Here is a 21,787-nt window from a genome sequence, read left to right as displayed (position 1 = left end):
GCAGATGCCCCTAGACCAGGCCATGAAAATTCAGCCCACTGTGTTATGCTTATTGCATCAATGATCTGAGACTCGTTCTGCCCTTAGCTGTCCTTTGTTTTATGTGCTGGGGTTTTGTCAGCTGTACCAAGCTGTCCCTCCCAGGTCCCAGCAGTAAGAATGGGGTGGTTGGCTTTCCCCAAGTGTTGCTTTGGTAGGGAAGCAGTGCTGGTTGAGAACATGTGGTGGGTCTTCTGAGTAGGGTGACAGAAATTTTGCTTGTTCAACAAACACCTTGTGCTAATCTGAATTCTGTCCCCATCTCTTGGGAGGAAAGAGAAGGGCTTTGTCTGAGGGCCTTGAGGAAGAGAGGTGTTACCTATCTTCTTTTGTGCCCCAAGATCACGCACGCCACCTTTTTCGTGCTCTCCAGACCACCTTTATCCAGGCTCCCCTTTCTGCAAACAGCCACTCCATCAGGACCTCAACAAACCTGGAAACAGTTTGGGGATCCCCTCTGCACGGTTCAGGCTGCAAGGCTTCTGATCAGAGCCAGCAGCAGCTCTTACATGGAGCATTTACACTTCGCAAGGTGTCATTCCCATGTCAGAGGGAATCAAGGATCAGAGGGAAGATAGCATGAACTGATGGCAAATGTTTGCAGTTAAAAGCCAGGTGTCCTGGTTCAGGGCTGGATCACTGTTTGCTGGACCTCAGCGGCTTTTATGGCAAAGGGTGTAAATCACATTTTCCACGGGGAGCCTCCTGTGAGTGGTGTTCATAGAGCCTTCTCTCTCTCTCACTCTCTTCTGCAATTTCACTGACTCCTCCACTCCTGTGTTTTCCTTCTGCTGGATTGCATGTTCTTGGTATATTTTTTTTTACTATATAAGGGAAAGCATACTAGAGATCCTTCCATTCCTCTGCCTCCTACCAGACAGGAACAGCACCTCTCCAGTGCAGAAACTGAGGGTAATAACTCACTCGAGTGCTGACATACTGAGCAGTCAGGGCAGAGTCAGGGGAACAACAGAGCTAGTCATGGCCAGGGGGGGCTGCAGTCTGATCTGGTTCCTATAGATGTGCTCATTAGTCTAGGGAATAATATCAGGATATTCCCTGTGGAACTGTAGGCATGCTTTACCACCACCGATGATTCAGTTCCTTCCCTGCGCTTACACCATTAGTTGTTCTCTGTGGCGAGGGATTGGCTGTATAAATCACATCTGCTCTCTGCCACGATGACAGACTCCTTAAGCAGGTGATGGCAACGTGCTTCCCAGCATAAGCTGTTGCATGGAAACTGGAGATGTGCACGGTGCCGGGAACAGCCCCACGCCGTGTAGCACAATGTACAGGACCCACTAGCTGTGTTTCTTCCATCTGGATCACATCGCGAGTCAGCCAAGACAGTCACGGTGCCCTCCAGGGCTTCCGAGACTGAATCCATGAAACCCCCATGCTTCATAAACACACATGATGGCAATGGGCAGTTATATATAGAATGTAGACAGATTGTTTGCATTTCAACTGGCAGGTAAAATAAACCAAGTGTAATATAGCCGCAAGAATGAAAGCAGAGTGCACTTGCCAGCTGCATTTCATCACAAAAATGTGCGTAAATCACAGCCACGGGCAGCCAGCTTCAGATGTTATACTGACAATGGCTCTAATGTGCTCCAAGGCAGGGAAGCCTGACACAGCTGGACAGTGGGGTGTTTGCTTTCCATGAGGGGAAACTGCAAGGAGAGAGGGCCTGTGATGGAGAAGGCGGCTTTCACAAGCAGAGAGTGTGGCGTTGCGTTGAGCCTGTGCCTTCTTGCTGCCTGTCAGCAGATGCTTTTCATCTGGGAGCGGGTTCGGTGAGCGGGAGCTTGAGATCGGGTAAGCCGGCCTCGGGGTGAACGCACTCCGTGCTCCAAAGCCAGTGTACCTGGTAGTGCCTTGCCTGAGCGAGGACAAGACTGCAGTTTGAGGATGAGCTCTAGTGTCTGGTTCGTGGCAGCGTGATCAGTGGCTCCGGAGATGTGGCGGTGCCTGCAGGCAACACACAGAACCCCAGCCAGGTCCCTCCCAGCAGCCCGCGTCGCTTTGGTACCGCGCACGGCAGCATCTTGCCATCCTTCCAGCTGCCTCCGGGAAAGGCGGCTGGGCCAGGGGGACACGAGCAGGGTTAGCACAGAACAGCAGAGGAAATGCAAAAGACCGAGAGCCAAACCAACCAATGGCGGCAGGAAAACATGCTTAGGCATCCTTGGCCAGGGTTGGAGAGGGGTGTGCCGTGGAGTGGTGGGAAGCAAGTAATGAACTGGATTGTCTCAGGAGCTCTGGGGAGGATACAAGAACACCACCCCTCACATTTCAGAAGCTGTCTCCTCCTTTCCTTATACTCCCCTGGTTTGTCTGCATCCATCTTTTGTCTTCTTGGAATTTGTTTCTCAAGACAAGGGTTGCATTTTGTTCTGTGTACACCACCTTGCCGTGCAGGGCTCCCGATAGATGTTATTGCAAATAATAACAGTGGGAATGGGAGCAAAGTGCTGCACCTCTCCCAGCACCAGCTTTAATGCCTGGAGGTTGCAGGTAGACTCTGTGAAACTGAGTTTACAGCCCAAATTCAAACCAAAAGCAACAGGAGTGTAACACGAGGGGATGTGCAAATAAGAGGATGGGGAGGGCAGTACAGGATGTTGCTGTGCCAGGGGCTGACGGTGCCTATACATTGGTGGTTGCCAACTGTTAGGAAGCAAAGTCATGTTTCATTTAATGCTTTTGTGCATTTCCAGCCACTCCCTGTGGGTGATTGTTTTCTCTGTAGACCTGGAAAATACAGAAAGGCCTAAAAAATAGATTTAACTGAGAAAATGTTAGGAAGGTTTGGAAAAGACAGTCATGCCACACTCAAGAGCAAAGTGGGACTGGTATTTGGCAGTACATACGAAATGATGGCAACTTAGTCTGAAAGCTCTGTGTGGAGATTCAGTGGTATTGCTGAGGTGTCCTGGGTACCACCCTTCTATGGGTACTTCGGAGCTGAGGGGCAGAGCAGAGGATTAAAGATGCTCAGGTAGCAATCCAGCTCCATACAGCACAGGAGAACCACCACTGCAAGGAAAAAAAGCAGGTCACGAATTTTCCTCAGGTTTTAACCAGGGTTCTCCAGTTGGGGCAGTGAGGTTTTCCAGAATTATGAATGAAGCTTTAAATGTCTCCTTGCAACCTCCTCCTGGATCTTTTGTTACAAGATCAGGATGCTATTTGACAAATTATTTTGAGAGGTGAGGGGAGAAAGCTGCATCTGAAGGGAGAGAGACTTTCACTCGAAACCAAGGGAGATTTGGCATGCCTGCATGCATTCTTTTAAAGCTCTATTTTTGTTTGGTCTGTCTGGTTTACAGCCTTAAAGACAGCCTGACTCCCAATTTGGGAAAAACACTGTGCACAGGCCTTGTAGCATCAGTGGTAAAGCTTGTTAGAGCAGGAGTCTGCCACCGAGGATGGGGCAGGAACACCACTTGGCTTCTTTCCCCCAACAAAGACATTTCCCAGGAATTTTGTCTCCTGCGTGATGCCTGTACAAATGAATAATACCTCCTCTCTCCCTGTCCTGTCCTTGTCCCATGCACAAATCCAACAGTTTTTAGTACGGTGTCCCTGGAGAAAGCAGCTGAAAGAGAAGTGGTTTATTTATTTTATATGCTCCAAAGGGAATTGATTTTGCTGCAGACAGATGGATCCTGTAGTTCTCTGGCTCTCAGCATGACTATACATGGACTTGTCTATGCTTTAAAGTTAGTTTGGATTCAGGTGGTTTATGAAGCCAGCTCTACCTGGAGCTTGGTGATGGGACCAAGGCAACAAAGCCCTGGCTCTGTGTTCTCTCTGTGTTCTGGGTACTTCTTGCTTTCCAGAGTCTAGGCAGAAACTTTACAGCTCCAACCTGCCTCAGATTTCATCAATAAGTGTAAATAAATCAAACCATAGAACGCTGGTCAATATGGAAGAGAATCAGAGTTTTCCTTTTGTTCATGATGGGTTTAGTGACAAAACACCCACTCTGTCACCATTTTTGTCCCAGGTCACTGCTGCCTGGGACTGCAAGCAGTTTAAAGTCATTTGCCTAAATTAGTTTCAGCCAGAGAATCTGGAAGCAGCGTGGGTTGCAAATGGCCTGTGCTATGGGGGCCATGTTGCAGAAGATCTTTTGCTTGTGCTAAGGTCTCTTAAAGCTGCCAAAATAAGAGATCAGCATTTACTAATGTGGTACATTGGAGCGCTGGCAGGTATTAGCTGATGTATGTGCCAAAGTACAAGGGACTGAACTGCAAAGCGTGGAAGCGCAGGGGGATTAAATGCCAGAAATCCCAGTTTATGCTGAGGACTATTAGGAGCTGCAAATGCCTCTGAAAGCCCCTAGAGCTAGAGGTGAAGAGGGGGACCGTTCCCTGCTTCCTCAGAGGGCAATATAGCCCACCAGAGCACTTTTCAAAGGTAACCAAACGAGCATTCCTGTTCCTCTTCACATTCTCCGCTCTTCTTTCCCAAGCTGTGTCCCCTCTTAAGGGCACCACTGGGATCTCAAGGTTCAGGCTGGAATTCTGTTATTTGCATCCCTTCCTTCCTGCTGCCAGAGTACCAGTGGATACAGATACTCACCCAGCGCAGCAGAAATCGCTCCTGCGCTGTAGTCTGGGCAGTCTAATAGCTGAGGATGTGCCTCTGCTCCTGCCTTTCTTGTGCACGGATTCTCGCTGGTCCTGAGACTAAGTTTAACCTGTGAGTGATGGACAGACAGGCTGAGACTAACAGACACATCCTGACCCTGCAGCAACCAGTGAAGCGGATGGTTCCCACCTGAGCTTGCAGAAGTCCTTTAGTATTTCAGAAATGATTTAATGCTATGGGTTTCCTCCCACTTGTTTCCCCCCCTGCTACCCCCTTTGCTAGTTAGTGTGTAATAGCAGAGGGTTTCATACATATTTGATTTTTTAACTATAGCATGAAATCTGAATGCTGTATTTATGGCTGCAGCTGTCACTCCTCTGAAAACATGCAGTGAAATGAAGGTTAACAAGCTTGGTCTCTAGGGAAAGCATGTAAAACAGCACTGCAGAAGACTTGGTGTCATCCCACCGGAGTGAAAAACAGATATTTTCTGAGGTTCTCCAGTCCAGGGTTATTTATCATCATCTAAAGCAAATACTTTTCTAATTGTATATCCTTGTTTGAAATTCTCGAAACCCCAAATCAAATTCTTTTCCTTTGTACAATATACACAGAAAGAACAGGATGCAGAGCCTGCGGGGATGGTTTAATAGTTTAAGAATCAGGCTGGCACTAGCCAGACTTGATGCAGCCATATGTTCAAATCCCAGGGGTGACCGCTCACCGGGAGGCAGACAATGCTCTGTACCATCTCTTGTGTTCACTTAAAAACAGATTTCCCGATTACCATGGCTGAAGTGACACTCTGCCAGCAAGTGAGGACACACTGGGCTGTCCAGTCCCCCGCCGCTCATTTGCATGGTTCTGTGTGATTCCTCCCTCCTGTGTGTGCACCATCTGAGGTTTGAAGCCCTGGCTGGTTGATTTTAATGGAGATTTGCTTAAATGAGACAAAATAGCTTTGTTTTAAAGAGAACTTTGGTCTGAAAAGTATTCAATATACTTGGGAATAGTGTACTTGGTATAGAAGGTCTCGTTAGAGCCTTAAAGCTCGTAGCTGTGTCTCTCCAGGGTCACTGTGCTCAGGTTTGGGATCAAGGTAGTTGTGTCAACACAAGATGTGACATTTCAGCCCTGCCTACAGGCTTTTTGGTGGTCGTGAAAAGCAGAGCGGAGCCAAACCGGGACCTCATGTTGATGCTGAGGTTGGGCAGTGGTGCAGAGCAGAGCTCAGATCAGTGGAACCGTACGGATGGGACGAGATGGAATGGGATGGCTCCGTCTTAATGATACAAATGATGAAGCCGTCAAGATTGATGGGGTGGAGTGTGGGAGAGTTCAGACTTATTTCTAGTAATTGCATCCTTCCTGTTGTTTGTTGCTTTTATTCCTAAGACTCGAAAATAGACTGTGTAGGAAGTTGCAAGATTTGGGCTCCTCTGCTCAGTTTTGCAGATGAAGGAGCCAGAGCAGCTCTGAGAGGCGACCAACTGTGGCTCCAGCTCTGGATAAACCTCTTAACACTTGAGCATCGCTTCTGCCCTGCAAATGCTCACGTCCCTCCCTATCATGTCCAGACCGTAAGGAAGTTGGGCAGGCTGTCCTCTCCTGTATTAATGCCCCATTGCCCGCGGTTAATTAAACTCTGCATGATACTCAATGCAGCGTGTCAGTTTGGTTAATGCCTGTCAGCCAAAGCGGTAATTTTACCCCCATTATCTGTGGCTCCGAGTAAGCCGTCGTATTCTGGGTCTCTCATTCACTCGTCTTGGCCAATGTTTGCTGCTCACCCAAGTTTTCCCGTGCTGAATTTGGCACCCAGAGGGTACCGTTCCATTTTTTTTTTAGCGTCTCCATAGAAACCACTTCAGAGTGACAGAGTGTGCAGGGTTTGTGCAAATTTAAAAAGAAACTCACGTGATGTTTCTGTTCGATCTGGTTTCATGCTGCCAGTCGCTTGGAAGGAACATGTGTTCCAATGATAAAGTTGGGAAGAAAAGCAGTGCAAGTTCTCAGAGGCAGAGATGCAACAATTTTCTGCTGTATGAGCCCAGGCTAAAGCTTTTATGACAGCACAAAGTTTATCTGAAGATTGTTTGGAGGGAGACAGACGCATTTTTTACTCTTCCAGGCAAATCTTATTACATTTCTTGCCTAGGAGGATACCTGTTTATGTACAAAGCTGCTTTTCTATGTGCAGCCTCACTTCTTGACCTCTTTAACACAGCGGCCTTTCAGTTTGACCTCTCTTGAAAAGTTTGAATGCATATAGATTAATGTACTCTTGGTGTCTGGGCTAATGAAGTCCTCTGCCTCCTCTGCTTAATTTTCTAGTTTATAGATAGAAGCTCAGCCCTGCTCAGGAGTAGCCAGGACTGGACCTGGGGTTGGTCTGACTGATAGAAAAGTTAATTCTGAGGTGGGTTGCAGAGGGGCAGGCATGAACAGAGGATGCTTCTCTGTAGTAATTTATGCTTTTCTGCCTCTAGCACAACCACCTAAGGCAACTTTTAGGTGTGTATGAAATCAGAAATAATAATTTAAAAAAAAAATCATTAGACAGCAAAGGAGGAAATTCCTTGATGTCCAAAGGTGCCAGTGGTTTAGCAGCACCAGTCCAGGTCCACAGTCACCAAGGCAATAGCTCATTGCCATGGAAACACTCACCACCTTCCCAAGCAAGAGCATTTGAGCAAGTCCTGAGATCCACTGTGTATCCCACCCCTCGAGACACTTGGGGACTAAGAAATAAAACGATTTGACAGCTTTCACCATGATCTATCCATTTGGGGAACCCATGAAGAGAATTTCCATCAGGGTAGAAACATTTGTGAGCTCAGTTGCTTTCTTAAGGACTCGCTGTTTGCACGTGTTTTACCTTTACTAGTTCATTAAAGCCCCTACGCTGGAGATTGCATCTGAATTCTCTTTCAGTCACTCTCTCTATAAATAAAATCTTGTGTTGCCTGTTCCATGTGAGAACCGGCGCAGCTGTTTGGAAGGGTATGGATCAGTATGGCAGCTCTTGCTGCTGGAGAAGCTTCGCTCCTGCTCGTCGGGGCCACGGCAGCGATATGAAAAGCTGCCAGGAGGAAAACGTGACCGTGTGCTGCCTCTTCTACCTTTGCTTTTCTCTGCCTCGCAGCTCCGCTTGAGATGACAGCAGCGCATAATTGCATCGCTTTGGCATTCACGGCACCGGTGCTGATGATTCGAGAGGTGTTATTATTGTTGCCATTAGAAGTGTAATTAGTGTTAGAATAACAGTCCCCTTTGCCCAACACACCAAGGCTGATCTAACGCCCTCCAAAACTAAATATATCCACTGCAGCAGCTTGGGGAGGGAGTCTCGACTCTTGGGTGTTCAGCAATTCTGCACCTTATGCAGCCTTGTAGTACTAGTGAATTACAATAATTGTAATTATTACTACTGTTATTAGGGCTAATCTAATTGAATTTCATTATTTTAGCAGTGATTTTATTTCATTATATATAATCAGAATAGCTAAACTTTTTTTTTTGCTGAATAGTTTTGTTCCCATAACAATAGAGACATTCTGCAAATCCAGGGCGTGCTTGGGGGTGAGGCATATTTCATGCAAAAGGAATAAGAAAGAAGCAATGGCAAGTCAGCTCCTCACTTTTAGGTCCCATTTTCCAGATTTTTGTGTTCTCCCAGTATTAGAAATAAATGTTACAAGAGAAACACATTGCAAAGCCAGCACAGTTATTTTCTATTCATTTTATTCATTGGTTATTATATTGGTGGTGGTTTAATATAATTTCATTTAATTGGGCTTTTTTGGGGTTTCTTTTGGTTTGGCTTTGTTTTTGTCGAGAAGGTGGAAGTGTGGAAGCACTGGGCCATCTCCAAACTCAGTGGTGGTTCCACTGAAATGAGGGAATTCCGCCAGCTGAAAATCCAGTAGCTGTAAGATACAAACAGCCCATGCGAGGAGGAACAGGAGCTGCCGAGCTCTCCCGCTGGTTTGTGCTCACAGGCTGTCATTCCAAGATTTCATTCCGTGCAAGGTCCAAGTGATGCCACGACGCTGACTCTGCCTTCTGGTTCCTTCCCGACTTCTCATGTCCTTTCTTGCCGTAGCGAAACAAAGTGCCGTTGTCTCAGGGAGCCAGAGGGATGATGGTGCCTGTACTTGCTATTTTTATATTTCTGAGTTGGAATGTCTGCCTTGCACACATGCAAAAGCTAAAATAGGGCAGTGAGGTCCCAGAAGCAGCTCATTCCTTTGTCTCCAGCAGAAATGGTGACGGTGTGTTTGCTCACCGCTGTCCGCCTGCAAACCCTTATTGAAGACCCACCTGAAAAATCAGGACCTAAAAGCCTTCGTTGCCGATCATTATAGCACATACTGCAGGCTGCTGGCATATACACACTCTGGGTTTGTATCTTCTTGTCTTTGCCTTTTCCTTTTGATCATTGTGGATGGTTTTAATTGCCACTTTAGTCTGATGCTCACGGCTCAGAAGGATATATCAATAATTTACTTGCAAGAACAGCGTGGCAGCTCTGAAGTTCCCATCTGCCTGCCTTGGCTGCAGGGTAGAGCACCCTGGGCTCTTCACTGCATTGTGTTCTCAGGGACAAAAATAAGCTTGTAACAATTGCTTGGGTTGCTTCAGGTTTGCTAGAGGTGAGGAAGGGTGGATTTTCTCTGAATTTGTTCTCTTGGCTCCTCGCCTACCTTTGCTGCAGAGCAGAGAGGAGTTGCTGCCTGTATTATAGACGTGGATTTGCAGATAATTGTCTCTACGCTGATGAAGCTTTTAAATCTTAAGTTCTTCATGAGTGTTTCTGGAAGCTGCAGAGAAAGCGTCTCAAAGCAGAGTCTGTACCAAGTGCAGTCCTGTCTTGGAGGACAAAAGGGCTGGAGGTTCCTCGCAGGATGTCCCTGAGGACAGATCTTCATCAGCTTATGAAAAAAGTTATAAGTAGCAGCTACCCATCTTAGCAGTGGCTTGGATCCTAAGAATCCAAGAGATCTTTTTGGCCCAGTGTCACAAAAATCACAGCAGATTGAGCTCAACTCACCTAGTTCATCCTCTTGCTCTAAGGGAGTATCAGCTCTTCCTATATGAGGGTCATAAGTGGTTTCATATCTTCTAAGGCTGCCCCAGAGTGAACGTCCTTGGTTAATCAAAGTCTCCATGCATCCCAAAGGAAAGCCCATAAAGATCTGCCTGCGCCCAAGTGTATGATATGTGTTCAGGACCACAGGAGAGACGAGGCATTAGTCTAGAAGTTCAGAAAAGTGTTTGGGAGTCCTGACATCTGGTGTGTCATTGTAGATGCTGAACCTTCCCTTGGTGACCCCAGAATGAAGGCTCAAGGAGGCAACACCCTGCTGTTCTGTAAGACACACCACCAAATCTTCTCCTGATGTCCACCCAACATATTTTCTTTCTTCTACCCTAAGATCCTTGAACCTCAGAAAAGGTCTCCTGATCTTCCATCTTTCCACCTTCCTCTTAGCACTCAAATGTCAGTTACAGCAGATTGCTCCAGTTTTTCTCAAGAATTATCCTCTCCTTGAACTTATTTCCCCCTCAGGCCACTTCAGCTTCCTGTCCTTGGGCTTAAAAGATGACAAAGTCAGGGTCTTTGTCAGATATAGACTAAACACATTCCCCATCCCCTTCTTCCCAGCAATCCTCTGTTGTGTTTTCTTGATGCGCCTCATCTCTTAATACCAGTACACAACCCGCAAATCACGAACGCGCATTTTTCAAAGGGACTCTCCATAAAGGTCTATTAGCAAGGGATGAGTAATGGTTTGACAAAATAGATTTAAGTGGCCCCTTCTGAATCATCTTGGCAGTAATAGAGAGAGTGTGTCCATTTTTTGATTAAATATTTCCAGTGCCATTAGCTTGGGTGAAGTAAACAGCTTCTATTGACTTTGCCTGCTAATGACAACCCGAAGGCCTTTGATCTCTATGTTATCGGAGAGCAAACCTCTCGCTTGGATGTGGATAAAGATCATGTAATCATCGCTAAAGGTGCCTCTTGCAGTACAAGCAGAGAGGTTGGAAATGGTTCTTTATTCTCACAATGGCCACGCTCCTGCCACCTTTAATGAACGTTGTGGGAGCCACCACTGATGGGCATCCCAGAACCTCTGTGCACAGTCAGAAACATGCGCTCGGAGCTTGGCTGCAAGATTTTAGCAAGGAAAATCAACGGTTAACCTTGATTCCTTTTGCAGACTCTTTGAGGCAGGGCCCCTGTGTTCATTTTCGTCTGAAAGGGCTGCAGCACATTTCCATGTTCTTTTTGTCTGTCCTTTTATAGCATGTCTCACAGGATTGTGTGCTTTTTCTTAAATTCTCCAGCTCCTGAAATATTGTGATTCAGTTTACATCTAAAAGGAAAAGGTAGAGCCTAGCTCTTCTTTCTAGTTAATGGTATGGATTACAAGATATTTGCAGCTTAAATATTAAAATATATATAGATCCCTATGAATGATGCATTATTTTTTTCTAATGCCTGCTTTGTGATTAGCCAGCAAAGCTGATTCCAGGCCTTAGGCTGATGATTTTTGACCATTTGTTACTGATTTCAGCACAGATAGTGGTCAAGGAAAAAAAGGGTTTGCAGTGGACAAGAATTGTGTGAATATAATTCCTTGTGTGATTGTAATATTTTTAAGGCAAGGGATAAGCCCAATATATTGGATGACAGTCAACACAGGCCTTGCTAAGAGATGTCATGCCTCGCAGATCTGCCGGTTCTTCGAAGGATTCCACCAGCATATGGATGGGAATGATTCAGTCCGTATAATTTCCTTGGACTTTCGCCAGAGGCTCTTGGAGGATCCGAGCTGGCATGGGGTGGGATGGCAGAGAGAACCCTGCTCACATTTAACAGCTGCTTAAGAGGGAAGGGGTACAAGTAACGGCTCCATTTCTGAGACACTGGGAAGTTGCCAGAGGCATATCCAGGTGTCCTCAGTTCAGGCATATTTGTTTTTCTTCTTTTTCAATGAAGTTGCTCAGTGTATTGGTGCTGGTGGGGGTGAACAGCCCCAGGTGAGCTGCCGGGGCTCTTGTGTTGCTGGAGGCATCCGTCCTCGGTTGGTATCTGGAGAGCTGGCTCCTTCCCCCTGTGACTTCTTATTTAGTAACTAAACCTGAGCACTTCTGGCCTTGTTGGGGAGCGAGTTATATTATAGGGGTTTTTTGTTGTTGTTTTGTTTTTTTTTTTTCATTTTAAGGCTTATTTTTTCAGCCATCTGTCAGACCGAGCAATCCTCTATCAAGACATAATGCAGCTGATTGGCCTACTATTCAAAAATAGTAGCTTTAGTTTTCTGTGCTGATAGCATTTCAGATTGCCCAGGTCCTTTCCTCCGGAGGGTGGAGAAGACGGCAATTGATCTAATCCAGCTTGGCGTTTATGCCACTTGAAATGAAATTGCGTTTTGCTGAATGAAACTGAGGAACGGGAAAGTAATACTGCAAATCTGTTGTGCCATGTGGGACCTTCTGCCTGGGAAGCTTCCTGAGGAAGCTCCAGCGGAGTTGATTATCCCAGAGAACAAAGGCTCGGATCTGTAGCTCTTGTTGCAGAAGATGGAGATGTGGCAGCCAAGGTTTCTCCTGGAGGAAACACCCTCAGTCAGGAGTCAACACCAAGTGAACTTGAAGGATTCATGCAAAAATTCCAGAGAGTATATGACTTTGGGATTGCCAGATAATATTAATTCTAATGGTTTGGTTTTTTTAAACCTGGAGTATATCATGCTTGTATGCAGCTTGCTCCATTTGCAGCTCCAGAAAGGAGCAACGTGTTTTGCATTTCTCTGGCCATACAGAGTTGGATAAGCAATTATTAGCAGTGACTTTCATGCCACAGAGCAGAGAGGTAAAAGCAATTCCGTAGAGCATTAGGAGATCAAGTAGGTCAATTGAAAGGAGGAAAAATTACCGTCGGCTATCTTCAATTAAACTGTTTTCTCTCCACATGAAGGATCTCATTTAGAGGAAGGCATAAAACCTGAGAGTAGAGGTGACTGAGAGAATAAATTCTCCATCTTTAATTCGAAAGCCAGAGAGTGAACGTTCATCAGTAGATATGAGGAGGAGATCTCTCTCTCTCTCCTGTTTCCAGCCCGCTTTTAACTAGAGCTCATTTGGAAATTTTGCAGCAATACATTTTTTTTCATCAGAAAGCACAAACTCATCAAAGTCACAGCTTTTAGTAGAGCCATTAATGACGCTGAAACCCTTCCTGAGAAGGGCCTTTGGTTCTGAGAGCTTGTGGTGTCTGGCTGTCAAGCACAGGGCAGAAGGCACCTCGGAATAGCAAATATCTTGGTGACCAGGGCGGTTTTCTAGGAGCTGGGGCATCCTGGTTCAAGTCCCTGGTCCCTTTCCAAGGCCATAGAGCATAAATAACTTTCAGCTGTGCTCATGTGCGTGGGAAAGCACCATCCAAGCCATTTTTTGCTAGTAAGAGGCGTTATATCGTATGAATGCAAGGCATTTTCTGTGGTTGGAACCATAGTCTAGATTGACTAAACTGGCTTGAAGTTGATTTTAGGAGAGTAAGATTCCTATGTTGTAGTAAATAAATTACATCAAAAAATTTAAAAGGAAATGTTTTTAAAATGCAGAAACTGAAAGGCCCGCTTGCATTATTCTTCATATTTTTTAAAAGGGCAGGGAATGCAGAGGAGGAGAGAAGCCAGGTTGTAAATTGCTTGGGGTTCATTTGTTTGGTTGGTTTGGTTGTTTGTTTAATTACATTAGAAATATCAAAATTATTCTCTTGGGTCTTTGACATGCAAAAAAAAAAAAGGGGGTGGGAGGGAGGTTAGAAAAACAAAGGTCAAAATGCAGCCCTCACATTTGCTTGCAGTTGTCAGAGATGTCACATTCCCTGGTGGGTCTCTGCTTTGGCTGCGAGCTTTGGGCTCTTTACATTCCCTCCAAGAGGATCTTTTCCCAATGTGCTTCAGACATTAGAACGAAATAGGTGTAAAAAACCCAAACATACACCCTGCAAAGTCTAGAGCAACCTTGTCCCTTCTGCATATAAATGCCACGGTGTTGAGTCCCCGATTGCGAGATGTTGCGGCTTCGCTCTTCCACCTTCTTCTGGGCCGGAGGGTGTTCAAGTTTATTATTACAGTTTCACCACATTATACACTTAGATTTCATTACTGGAGTGTGAATCGTGTTCCCCAGCCCAGCCCGAGCTGGTTTTGACAGAGCCTGCAGACATTCCCGGAGCACATGGGGCTCTTATTCAGGTGTGAAATCCACTGTCTGGCTCAAGCTGCTCATTTCTGGGGTTTCAGGGCAGTATTTTCAGTTACCGGTGTTTTCAGTTATGTGATCACCAGCGCTCAGCCCCCGCACAGGCTGGGCAAAAGTTTGGGGACAACACATGGGCCCCTCAAACTGCATCGTTTCTGCATCCCAGTGTAGATCTGCGGTGATATTCAGGCTGTTCTTGTCCCGGTGTGCAGAGCGGGGGTGTTTGGGGGCGACAGGACGGAATTCCTCTGCCTGGGCAATAAATCCCTGCTGTGACTGAGGGAAGAGACCAGCCCCCAATTGCACGTAGCACATCCACTCTCCTGCTGAATGGCTGATTACATTGTTCTGGACAGGATAAATAATTAATAGCCTCAGGGGTGCTCGAGGTGACAGATTCTCCTGTACACTCCATTAAGCATTTAGAAACTTCAGCTTGGGCCTGTCCTGTGCTGTGTCTGGTTGCTGGGCTGACTTCGGAGGGCTCTGAGCTTGTGCCCAGGAGTACTGTCAGTGTCTTTTGAGGAGACTAAGGCTCCTCTTCAACTGAATTTGCCATAGGAAAAGGATACAGTCAGGAAATTGGTGTTTGATTTAAGTTTCCGAAGGTGTGAGCATGCAGGAAACACAGCTGAGGGTTTCAAATACAAAGCTTGAGCTTGTTAGGAATGCAAGAATTTGGGGATTGCTCGGGATGCAGGTGAGCTATGGGCAGGGGGAGCCGTGGGTGCTGTAAGGACTGGGATAAACCAGCCACCTTCGGGGAGAGGAAAGGACAGAGATAGGCTGTGGGTTGGAGACCCCTGCGCTTCCCCCATGGGTTAAACCCAGCCTCCAACAGTCCCATGCAACGTTTTATCCAAACTTTCATCCTGTATTCAGAAGGCACACAGGTCCAGGGTTGCAGACTGATGCTCACTGCCAAGTGCAGTGGTAGTCTGCCTGTAATATTAATATTATACAAACATTATATTATAACAGTATTATACACACATTCTGTATGTGTTCTAGCTTTTTAGAAAAAGTTAGAGGAATACTTCTTAATTTTAGACTCTCTTTAGTAATGTCATTGATTTGCTCCTCTCCTGTGGTGCAAGCACTTCAAATTCATTTAAGGTATTTTCCGCAATTTTTGAACAATATTTCTTATTAAAAAAGCCTAATCCCTCCCAAACCATCGCTTTAATCTGTGCCAGAAAACTGGCTTTCATCTCATGATTGCTTTCACAGCGGCACATAAACCCTACAAATGTAGTATGGAGCCCAGTAATCCATCAGTTAAACAGATTAGTTATGTAGACGGCTATATGGCTCTGAGTAGAGTAAAGCAGGCTTTACTCTCTCTCCGTAGAGGAAAAGCTGGCTCAAGCACAGCTCCGTGCTCTGCCATCGGTGTACGCTGGAGATGCGGAGGGTTTCCCTGCGCCTTGCAGACCCCGTGGCGGGAATGGACCCCGATGGCGCCTGGTTGCGGTGTCTTGGTTCTCCTCTCGGACAAGCGAGCACAGATGTCAGTTGTGCGATGAAAAGGTGAAGCGTGAGGCTGAGCTGCCAAAGGCGCCGTCTCCCCGCTCCGCTGTGCGAGGAGGAGAATTGCACTGCATTCGGTAGCACCTTGCATGGTTTTTTTGAGGCCATCGCCCTTTTTGCAGCTGGTGACATCACGACCGAGGCTGCAAGTGTCCTGGCATCCCCTGTGTGTCTGTGCAGCAAGTGGATGCCGCCTGGAAAAGCCTTCAGTGGAACAGCAGGAATTCCTGAGTTCTTGACCCTGCCTGTATCTTAAAATCCCCATAATTAGGTTTCCTTTCAATAGTGGGGAGCAGAGTGTTCAAACCCTGTTCCTATAGATCACCACTGCCTGGCTCCTGGAAGGCAGGAGTTTGTGTTAATATTTGGAAGGAGGTGCAGGCTGTGCAGAAGGGCTGGAGGGAAGAGAAATCCTTGTAGTTAGACCTGTTCCTTGGAGGTGTTGTTCCGTGCATTGCTGTTCATGGATCTTTGCTAGGAAGTATCGGGAGCTGGTCCCACCTTTAGTCCTTGGGCACAGGTCACAAATGCCTTCACGACCTATGAGCGTACTAAAAAATAAAGTTGCTCGGTGCTGGGTGGGTTATCCAGTATTGCCCTAATTGCTGTGGTTTGGGTTTCTTAATCTGAAAAGTTGCATGTGTCAGATTTCCCCTCCCTCTTCCACCTCATTGTAATTAGCCTGAATGCCTTCTCCCCGCTCCGTCCCTCTCTCATGCGTTCCCGTTGGTTGTTAATTCTGTGAAATGGGGATGATGCCAGAGGCTGCAGACAGGTGAGATCGGTTGCAATGGGATAGCTAGAAATTGGAAAACGACAGCCCCTCAAAACCAGGGCGAAGAGAGAAAATACAGAGTGTCCGGAAGCAAAGTGCAAACTGACAGTTCGTTATCTCTCCTCTTCCCGGTCAGAGTCTCTGCAGACCCAACTTAAAAATATAAAGCAGAAAAGCCAGTGTAAACAAGTGCTCAAAATCCCATTGACAGCTTTAGGTCCAGGACTAGAGAAAAAAACAACACAAGTGCAAAGGATGTTTATGAGACTAAATGTTCTGGATTTGTTTACCACTCCTCTGCGTCTCTGCCGCCTCAGCTCTCCCTGTTCAGGAGGAGTCGAACGGCTGCTTTGGGCTTGGTGAGAGATTTCTGAAACGAAGCACATCTTTTATTCTGAAAACTTCCTTCTCTGGTCGTTCAGCAGGAGGGACCAGGTGTCTAGCAGTCCTTTTCTCCAGTCTGATGCAGGAGTGATTATTTCTCCTCGATATCAGAATAAAAAGGTGCCCCAGCCAAGGCTTGGTGCTATTCTGCTGGTGATTCAACCCAAGCTATGTAAAATATGTGGTTGTGAATGCAGCAATCAAAAGAGACGAGGTAGAAGACAAGTAAGAGGACAAAGAGAGGCACAAAGAGACAGCGTCTTGCTTGAAGAACTGTTGTAATTCAGTTGCACAAAGAGAATGTAAAGCTGGAAAGTCCCACTCCTGCTCTTCATCCGCTGCTTGTAGGAGCCATCAATAATTTGACCATTATGGGTTTCTCTTTTATTGAATCTCTCCCGATTCCGGGAAGGCTGTGGGGTTGTGCTGCTTCTTGCTAAAACCAGAAGTATCAGATCCTCAGAAGGAGACTAGTCTTCCGTGATTTTCAGACCCAAACTATTTAGAAAAGGATTTTTTTGTCTGTTTATCTGAACTTGGAATGAACTGCTGAAACGTTTGAGGTTTGTCCCTAATAAAAACATGGGTTTGAATCGCTGAAATACTCCACAGCATAAATATGGCCTTCAAAGTGAGTAGAGGTGGTTGTGCTTTCCTGGCTCATGTTTTGCCTGGAGTCAAGGCTGTTGCTTTAAACTCATTTCCAAGGATGCTGAAATCTTAGAAATGGATCCCACACAGTTTCTGTCCTTCTCTTGAATGGTGGGAAACTTACTCCTGCAGCCCAAAGTATGAGGGTTCGGTTGAATCATTTTCACTGGTGTAGTTTGGAGCCCTGTGGTGGGGAAGTAGTTTCCTTCTGTCAGAGTTGCTAAGGTTTACAAAGTATTTGGCAAAAAGCAAAAAATACCACTTTAGAACTACCCTGTTGGAAGTACAACATTTTGACATCAAGTTTTGTTTGTTAACCATTCCTTGCTAGAAAGGAAGTTGCATGTTGTGAAGGTCAAAACAAGGCATTGAAGCAATTTAAAAGCTTTGTTGCAACTTCATTTTCCTCCAGCCAGGAAGTCGGACAAAAATAATCCTTGCCATGAAAAGTTTTGTTTTCAGCAAATCAACATTTTGTTTTTCCCAGATAAAAAGACTCCTGGAAAAATTCCTGCTCTGGGGTTGGCTTAAATTTGAACAAAACAACAGTGCCTCCTAGTGGTTGACTCCGGGGGAATGGTCAAATCCATCTCGGCTTTCAAATGTCTCTTCCTTGACCCTCCTCCGAGATCTTTGCTCATTGGGGAGTGAGAGAAGTGGGAAACGAATTGCGCTCTAATCAACAAACCATTTCATAAGCCATCAAAATATCTATGGCGGGCTGTTTTCTAGGCTCCAGTTGGTGTTGAAAGACGGTGATTACACTGGAAGGCTGTAGCGCTGGCTGCTTGGCTCATCTGCTGTTCAGCTTTCACTCTAATCACACAAAAGCTCCTATCGGCAGCTCAGCCAGCACACAGGGCCATCCATCCCAGTCTGTGCCTGGTGGCTCTTGTCTCCATGTCACTTGCGCTCCAAACCCCTCACGTCACAGCAGCCCTTGTCAGCGGATTAGTTCTGCCTCACCACTAAAGGATAATGAAGATCAGCTGTCCTTCAACCTTGCCCAGGCGTCCCCCCAGCGTCTCGATCTGCTGGGTCAGCTCCTCATCGCAGATATTGATGATCTCATCTGGGCCACCTCCTTGTCCTCCCCTCCTCCTCATGCCCTCGAGATGGGGCTGCGTCTTTTCTTCTGAACTCTTATATGAAGCAAAGGTTACGGCACTGGAGAGTGAGCAATAAGGAATTATAAGCAATTGTATCGGCAGATTAACTGGTTGCAATGTCATGACTTCAACAGGCCACAGAAAAATCTTGGTGTTTTAGAGAATAACAACTGACAAATTCTTTCTGTTTGCCTGAGGTTGTTTTAAGTTTGGTCAGCTAAGGCTTTTCAGGCTGGATACTGGCTTTTTTGGTCACGACTCCTGAGATTGTCTTGTTGTATTGACATAACTCCAGGATTAGGGATTTTGAAATGATCACCAGCTATCCCAGTTTTCACGGTAAAATTGTGACTCTTGGCAGCACATCTGGCAGCAACAAGGTCAATTTGGAGAACTCTGAATTAAATTGGACATTAGCAGACAACTCCACTGCTGGTACTGCAGGTCACAATGGGCAGGTTCTCTGTGTTTCCCTGCAGAAAGTGCTACAGAACAACCCTGTCCTTTCAAATCTGCCCAAGCTAAAGCTTCCCTGCTGATGATGGTGTCATTAATTTTGCAGCATCAACATGCTAACGAGCTATCCTCAGCCTGCCACAAGCACCCTGTCCCAAGGAGCCCTCAGTCTGCTGCCTGGAGGGATGCAGGAATCTAGCAAGTTATTTCGCTTCTTGTCAAGAATGCTCTTGTATAACCCCGGCCGAGGGGAGACCAATGTGTCAGCCACACGCTGCTCCTGACAAACAGCTCCAGGACACTGTGAGCATCGTGTCCTGTCACCGCTGTGGCTTCCAGTGGGACTATTTCAGGCTCAGTCTCTGTGGGGAGCTGGTTAGATGGCATCTTAGAGCAGCCCTTTTCTTCAGCTGGGTTTTCATTGTGAAAGGAAGGCCCAGGTTGGTTTGGCATTGGAAGGGAATAGCATGACGAGCAGTGATCGACGTTAGAGAGGGAATCGCCGTCCCTGCAGCAAGGACGGTGTGAGGAGGACAACCTGGTGACTGGGCTGTTCAATGCACCATGCAGCCATCTGGGCCACCCCTTGCTAGAGACTAAAGAACCAAAAATTGCACAGTCCTTCCCCTGGTGTCCCTGATTAATTAGCGTATATGGATTATAATCATGAGGACTGAGGCTCTTAGTGCTCTTTCTCCTGCTTGAGCCAAAGCCAGTCTATGGCATAAAGTAATTTAGCTTGTGAGTGATGGTTCATTAGCAGCCCACAGACTGTCGCTGCCTGTAGTAGGGGATGTGTGGGCCCGTCATACATTCGAGTTAACTGTTTCACCTTCAGTTGCCAAGGATTCGGTTTGCAGAGTGTGGAGTTAAATATGGCTGTGCCACAGAATTACAATGGTCTTCTCCCTTCAGATCCTCAAATCACGCAACAACATCCTCAAGAAGCTGCCGATTTTTAACATAGCGTCTAATGACGGATGGGGAATAAAGGAAGCTATTATCAGTCAGGAGATGAGTCAGATATGAAAATAACACCTTTTTCTAGACAATATTGTTTCACTGAGGAAATGAAAAAGACTCACTTTCTTTTGCAAAGGAGCAGGCCGTGAGCATTAGAAATGCGCATTGCGGAGCCTGGTGCTGTTTGAAGGAGCAGTAGTAAGTGAGCAAACCACATCCCACCTTTTGCATCTGTCCCTGCTGTGCCACGGTTTGGAGCGTGGGCAATGGGGAAACGTTGCTGTGCTTCCCAGGAAAGGCACATCTAAGGCTCTGTTCGAAAAGCAGGGCTGTAGCCCAAGGTAATTTGGTGCTGGTATTAAAGGAGGGGAATGGAAAAACAAGTTCTTGGATCTAAGCTGCATGAAGTCTTGTACATTCAGAGAAGCCCACACTGATCCTGGAGGGAATCCTGACACTCAGGGCCATCCTATCAGTTTAACAAAATCTGCTGTATATTATTAACTAGGACTTCAGAAAGGAAAAACGATCCTGGGGATTTTTGGGGACAGTTTCAAAATGGAGATCTCAAGGTAGATAAAACTATTGATCCTACTGACATTTACAGGTATTTGTTTTCCCAATTCTCTTAAGAGATGCCTGCAAGAAAACTGCTTTGTTTATATATGAATAGAGCTGTGCTGTATTGACAGGGATCCTGCTATGGATATAACAGTATCCATAAAGCTCTGCTGGGGTTGGTGTGATAAAAACAGCCTGACTAACGCAAGTCCAAATAGAAGCCTTACAAGCCATACTAGCCACTCACCTGGATACCTGTACCTTGCAGCAGTGAACAAGCCCTCTCCTTTGCATAGCTTTAGTTTTTTGGGCCCGTGTATTTGACACAGTTGTTCTGCGACCAGTCCAGAAATGGGGTGGGATTCTGTGTTTCCAGTAAGACTCACAGGGACTGTCCATGAGGCTTGTCTGCTGTTTCGCTCAGACACTTACCTGCCTCCATGGATCTCTGGAAGGAACATGAGAAGATGTAGCACCTGTGCATCATTAGCACAAATCCCAGAGCGGGAGGAATGGATCTGCATTTTAGCCATTTCCTTGGTTTGACCATGTTGCTTTTTTGCCCTGCAGCCGGACGAGCTGACCAACGCCTTGGAGATCAGTAACATCGTCTTCACAAGCATGTTTGCCCTGGAGATGCTCCTGAAACTCCTTGCCTTTGGCCTCTTTGGCTACATCAAGAACCCGTACAACATCTTTGATGGGATCATAGTTGTCATCAGGTCACTGCCAGTTCTATCTCTACTGTGGCTTTTCTGCTGAGGGCTCAGATCAGTTGGGGAGTGGGATGGGGTACAGGAATGACATGTTAGTCCAGGGATCTCTGGGTACGATGTGCTATAATTTTGCTGGCCAAAAGAAGGGCTGTCCAAAGTAAATGGACCTGGCAGATGGAGAACAAAGTCTATTTACGCCACACATCTGGCACTGTGGCCAATTTTCCACTGAAGTGCAGGGTGGCTGGTCCTGGGAAAGGAGTGCTGGGGGTGTCCGTGTCCCAGCAGCATGTCCTGCCTCTCCCAAATTAACCCATAACTCTGGTTGGAACAGGGCAAGCAGAAGAGGGCACAGTTCTGCTGTCTTCTCCCAGGGGATCACTGTCCCAGCCTAAACTGGGGATGTCACAGCCTGGGGATGAGAAGCTCGTGCAGCACCTCTCTGTGCTGGGATTCTTTCTAGCAGTGCTGGTCACCCCTCCATCAGTAATTTGGGGCAGAGAAGTCAAGGGAGGCACAGAAGGTGTAAACCAGGAGAGTGCTCTTGACTTCAGTTGGCCCGTCACTTCGATTCAGAGAAGCGAAGAGCAATAGAGACCCAGAACAAAGGCCAGTCTGTGGCCTGATCACACCAGCCTACCCTAATAAATGTAAATCCCGCTGAATATTAGCAAAATTATGATCCACATTTTGTGGCAAGCCTTGTGGCCGATTGT

At 46.4% G+C, this 21,787-nt stretch overlaps 1 protein-coding gene across 1 annotated transcript in view; it reads left to right on the top strand.

Annotated features, from left to right (window-relative positions):
* CACNA1H (calcium voltage-gated channel subunit alpha1 H) overlaps positions 1-21,787 on the top strand; it is a gene marked incomplete at its 5' end in the record, with an annotated part of 222,698 nt that overhangs the window by 151,162 nt on the left and 49,749 nt on the right. The window contains one exon of the mRNA XM_080353920.1: positions 20,926-21,077. Within this exon, the coding sequence (XP_080210046.1) occupies positions 20,926-21,077 (152 nt within the window). The remainder of the gene's footprint in view (positions 1-20,925; positions 21,078-21,787) is intronic.

Source organism: Nesoenas mayeri, assembly GCF_963082525.1.
Source record: "Nesoenas mayeri genome assembly, chromosome: 15".
Classification (NCBI taxonomy): Eukaryota; Metazoa; Chordata; class Aves; order Columbiformes; family Columbidae; genus Nesoenas; species Nesoenas mayeri.
This window is presented reverse-complemented; position numbering and strand designations above follow the sequence as displayed.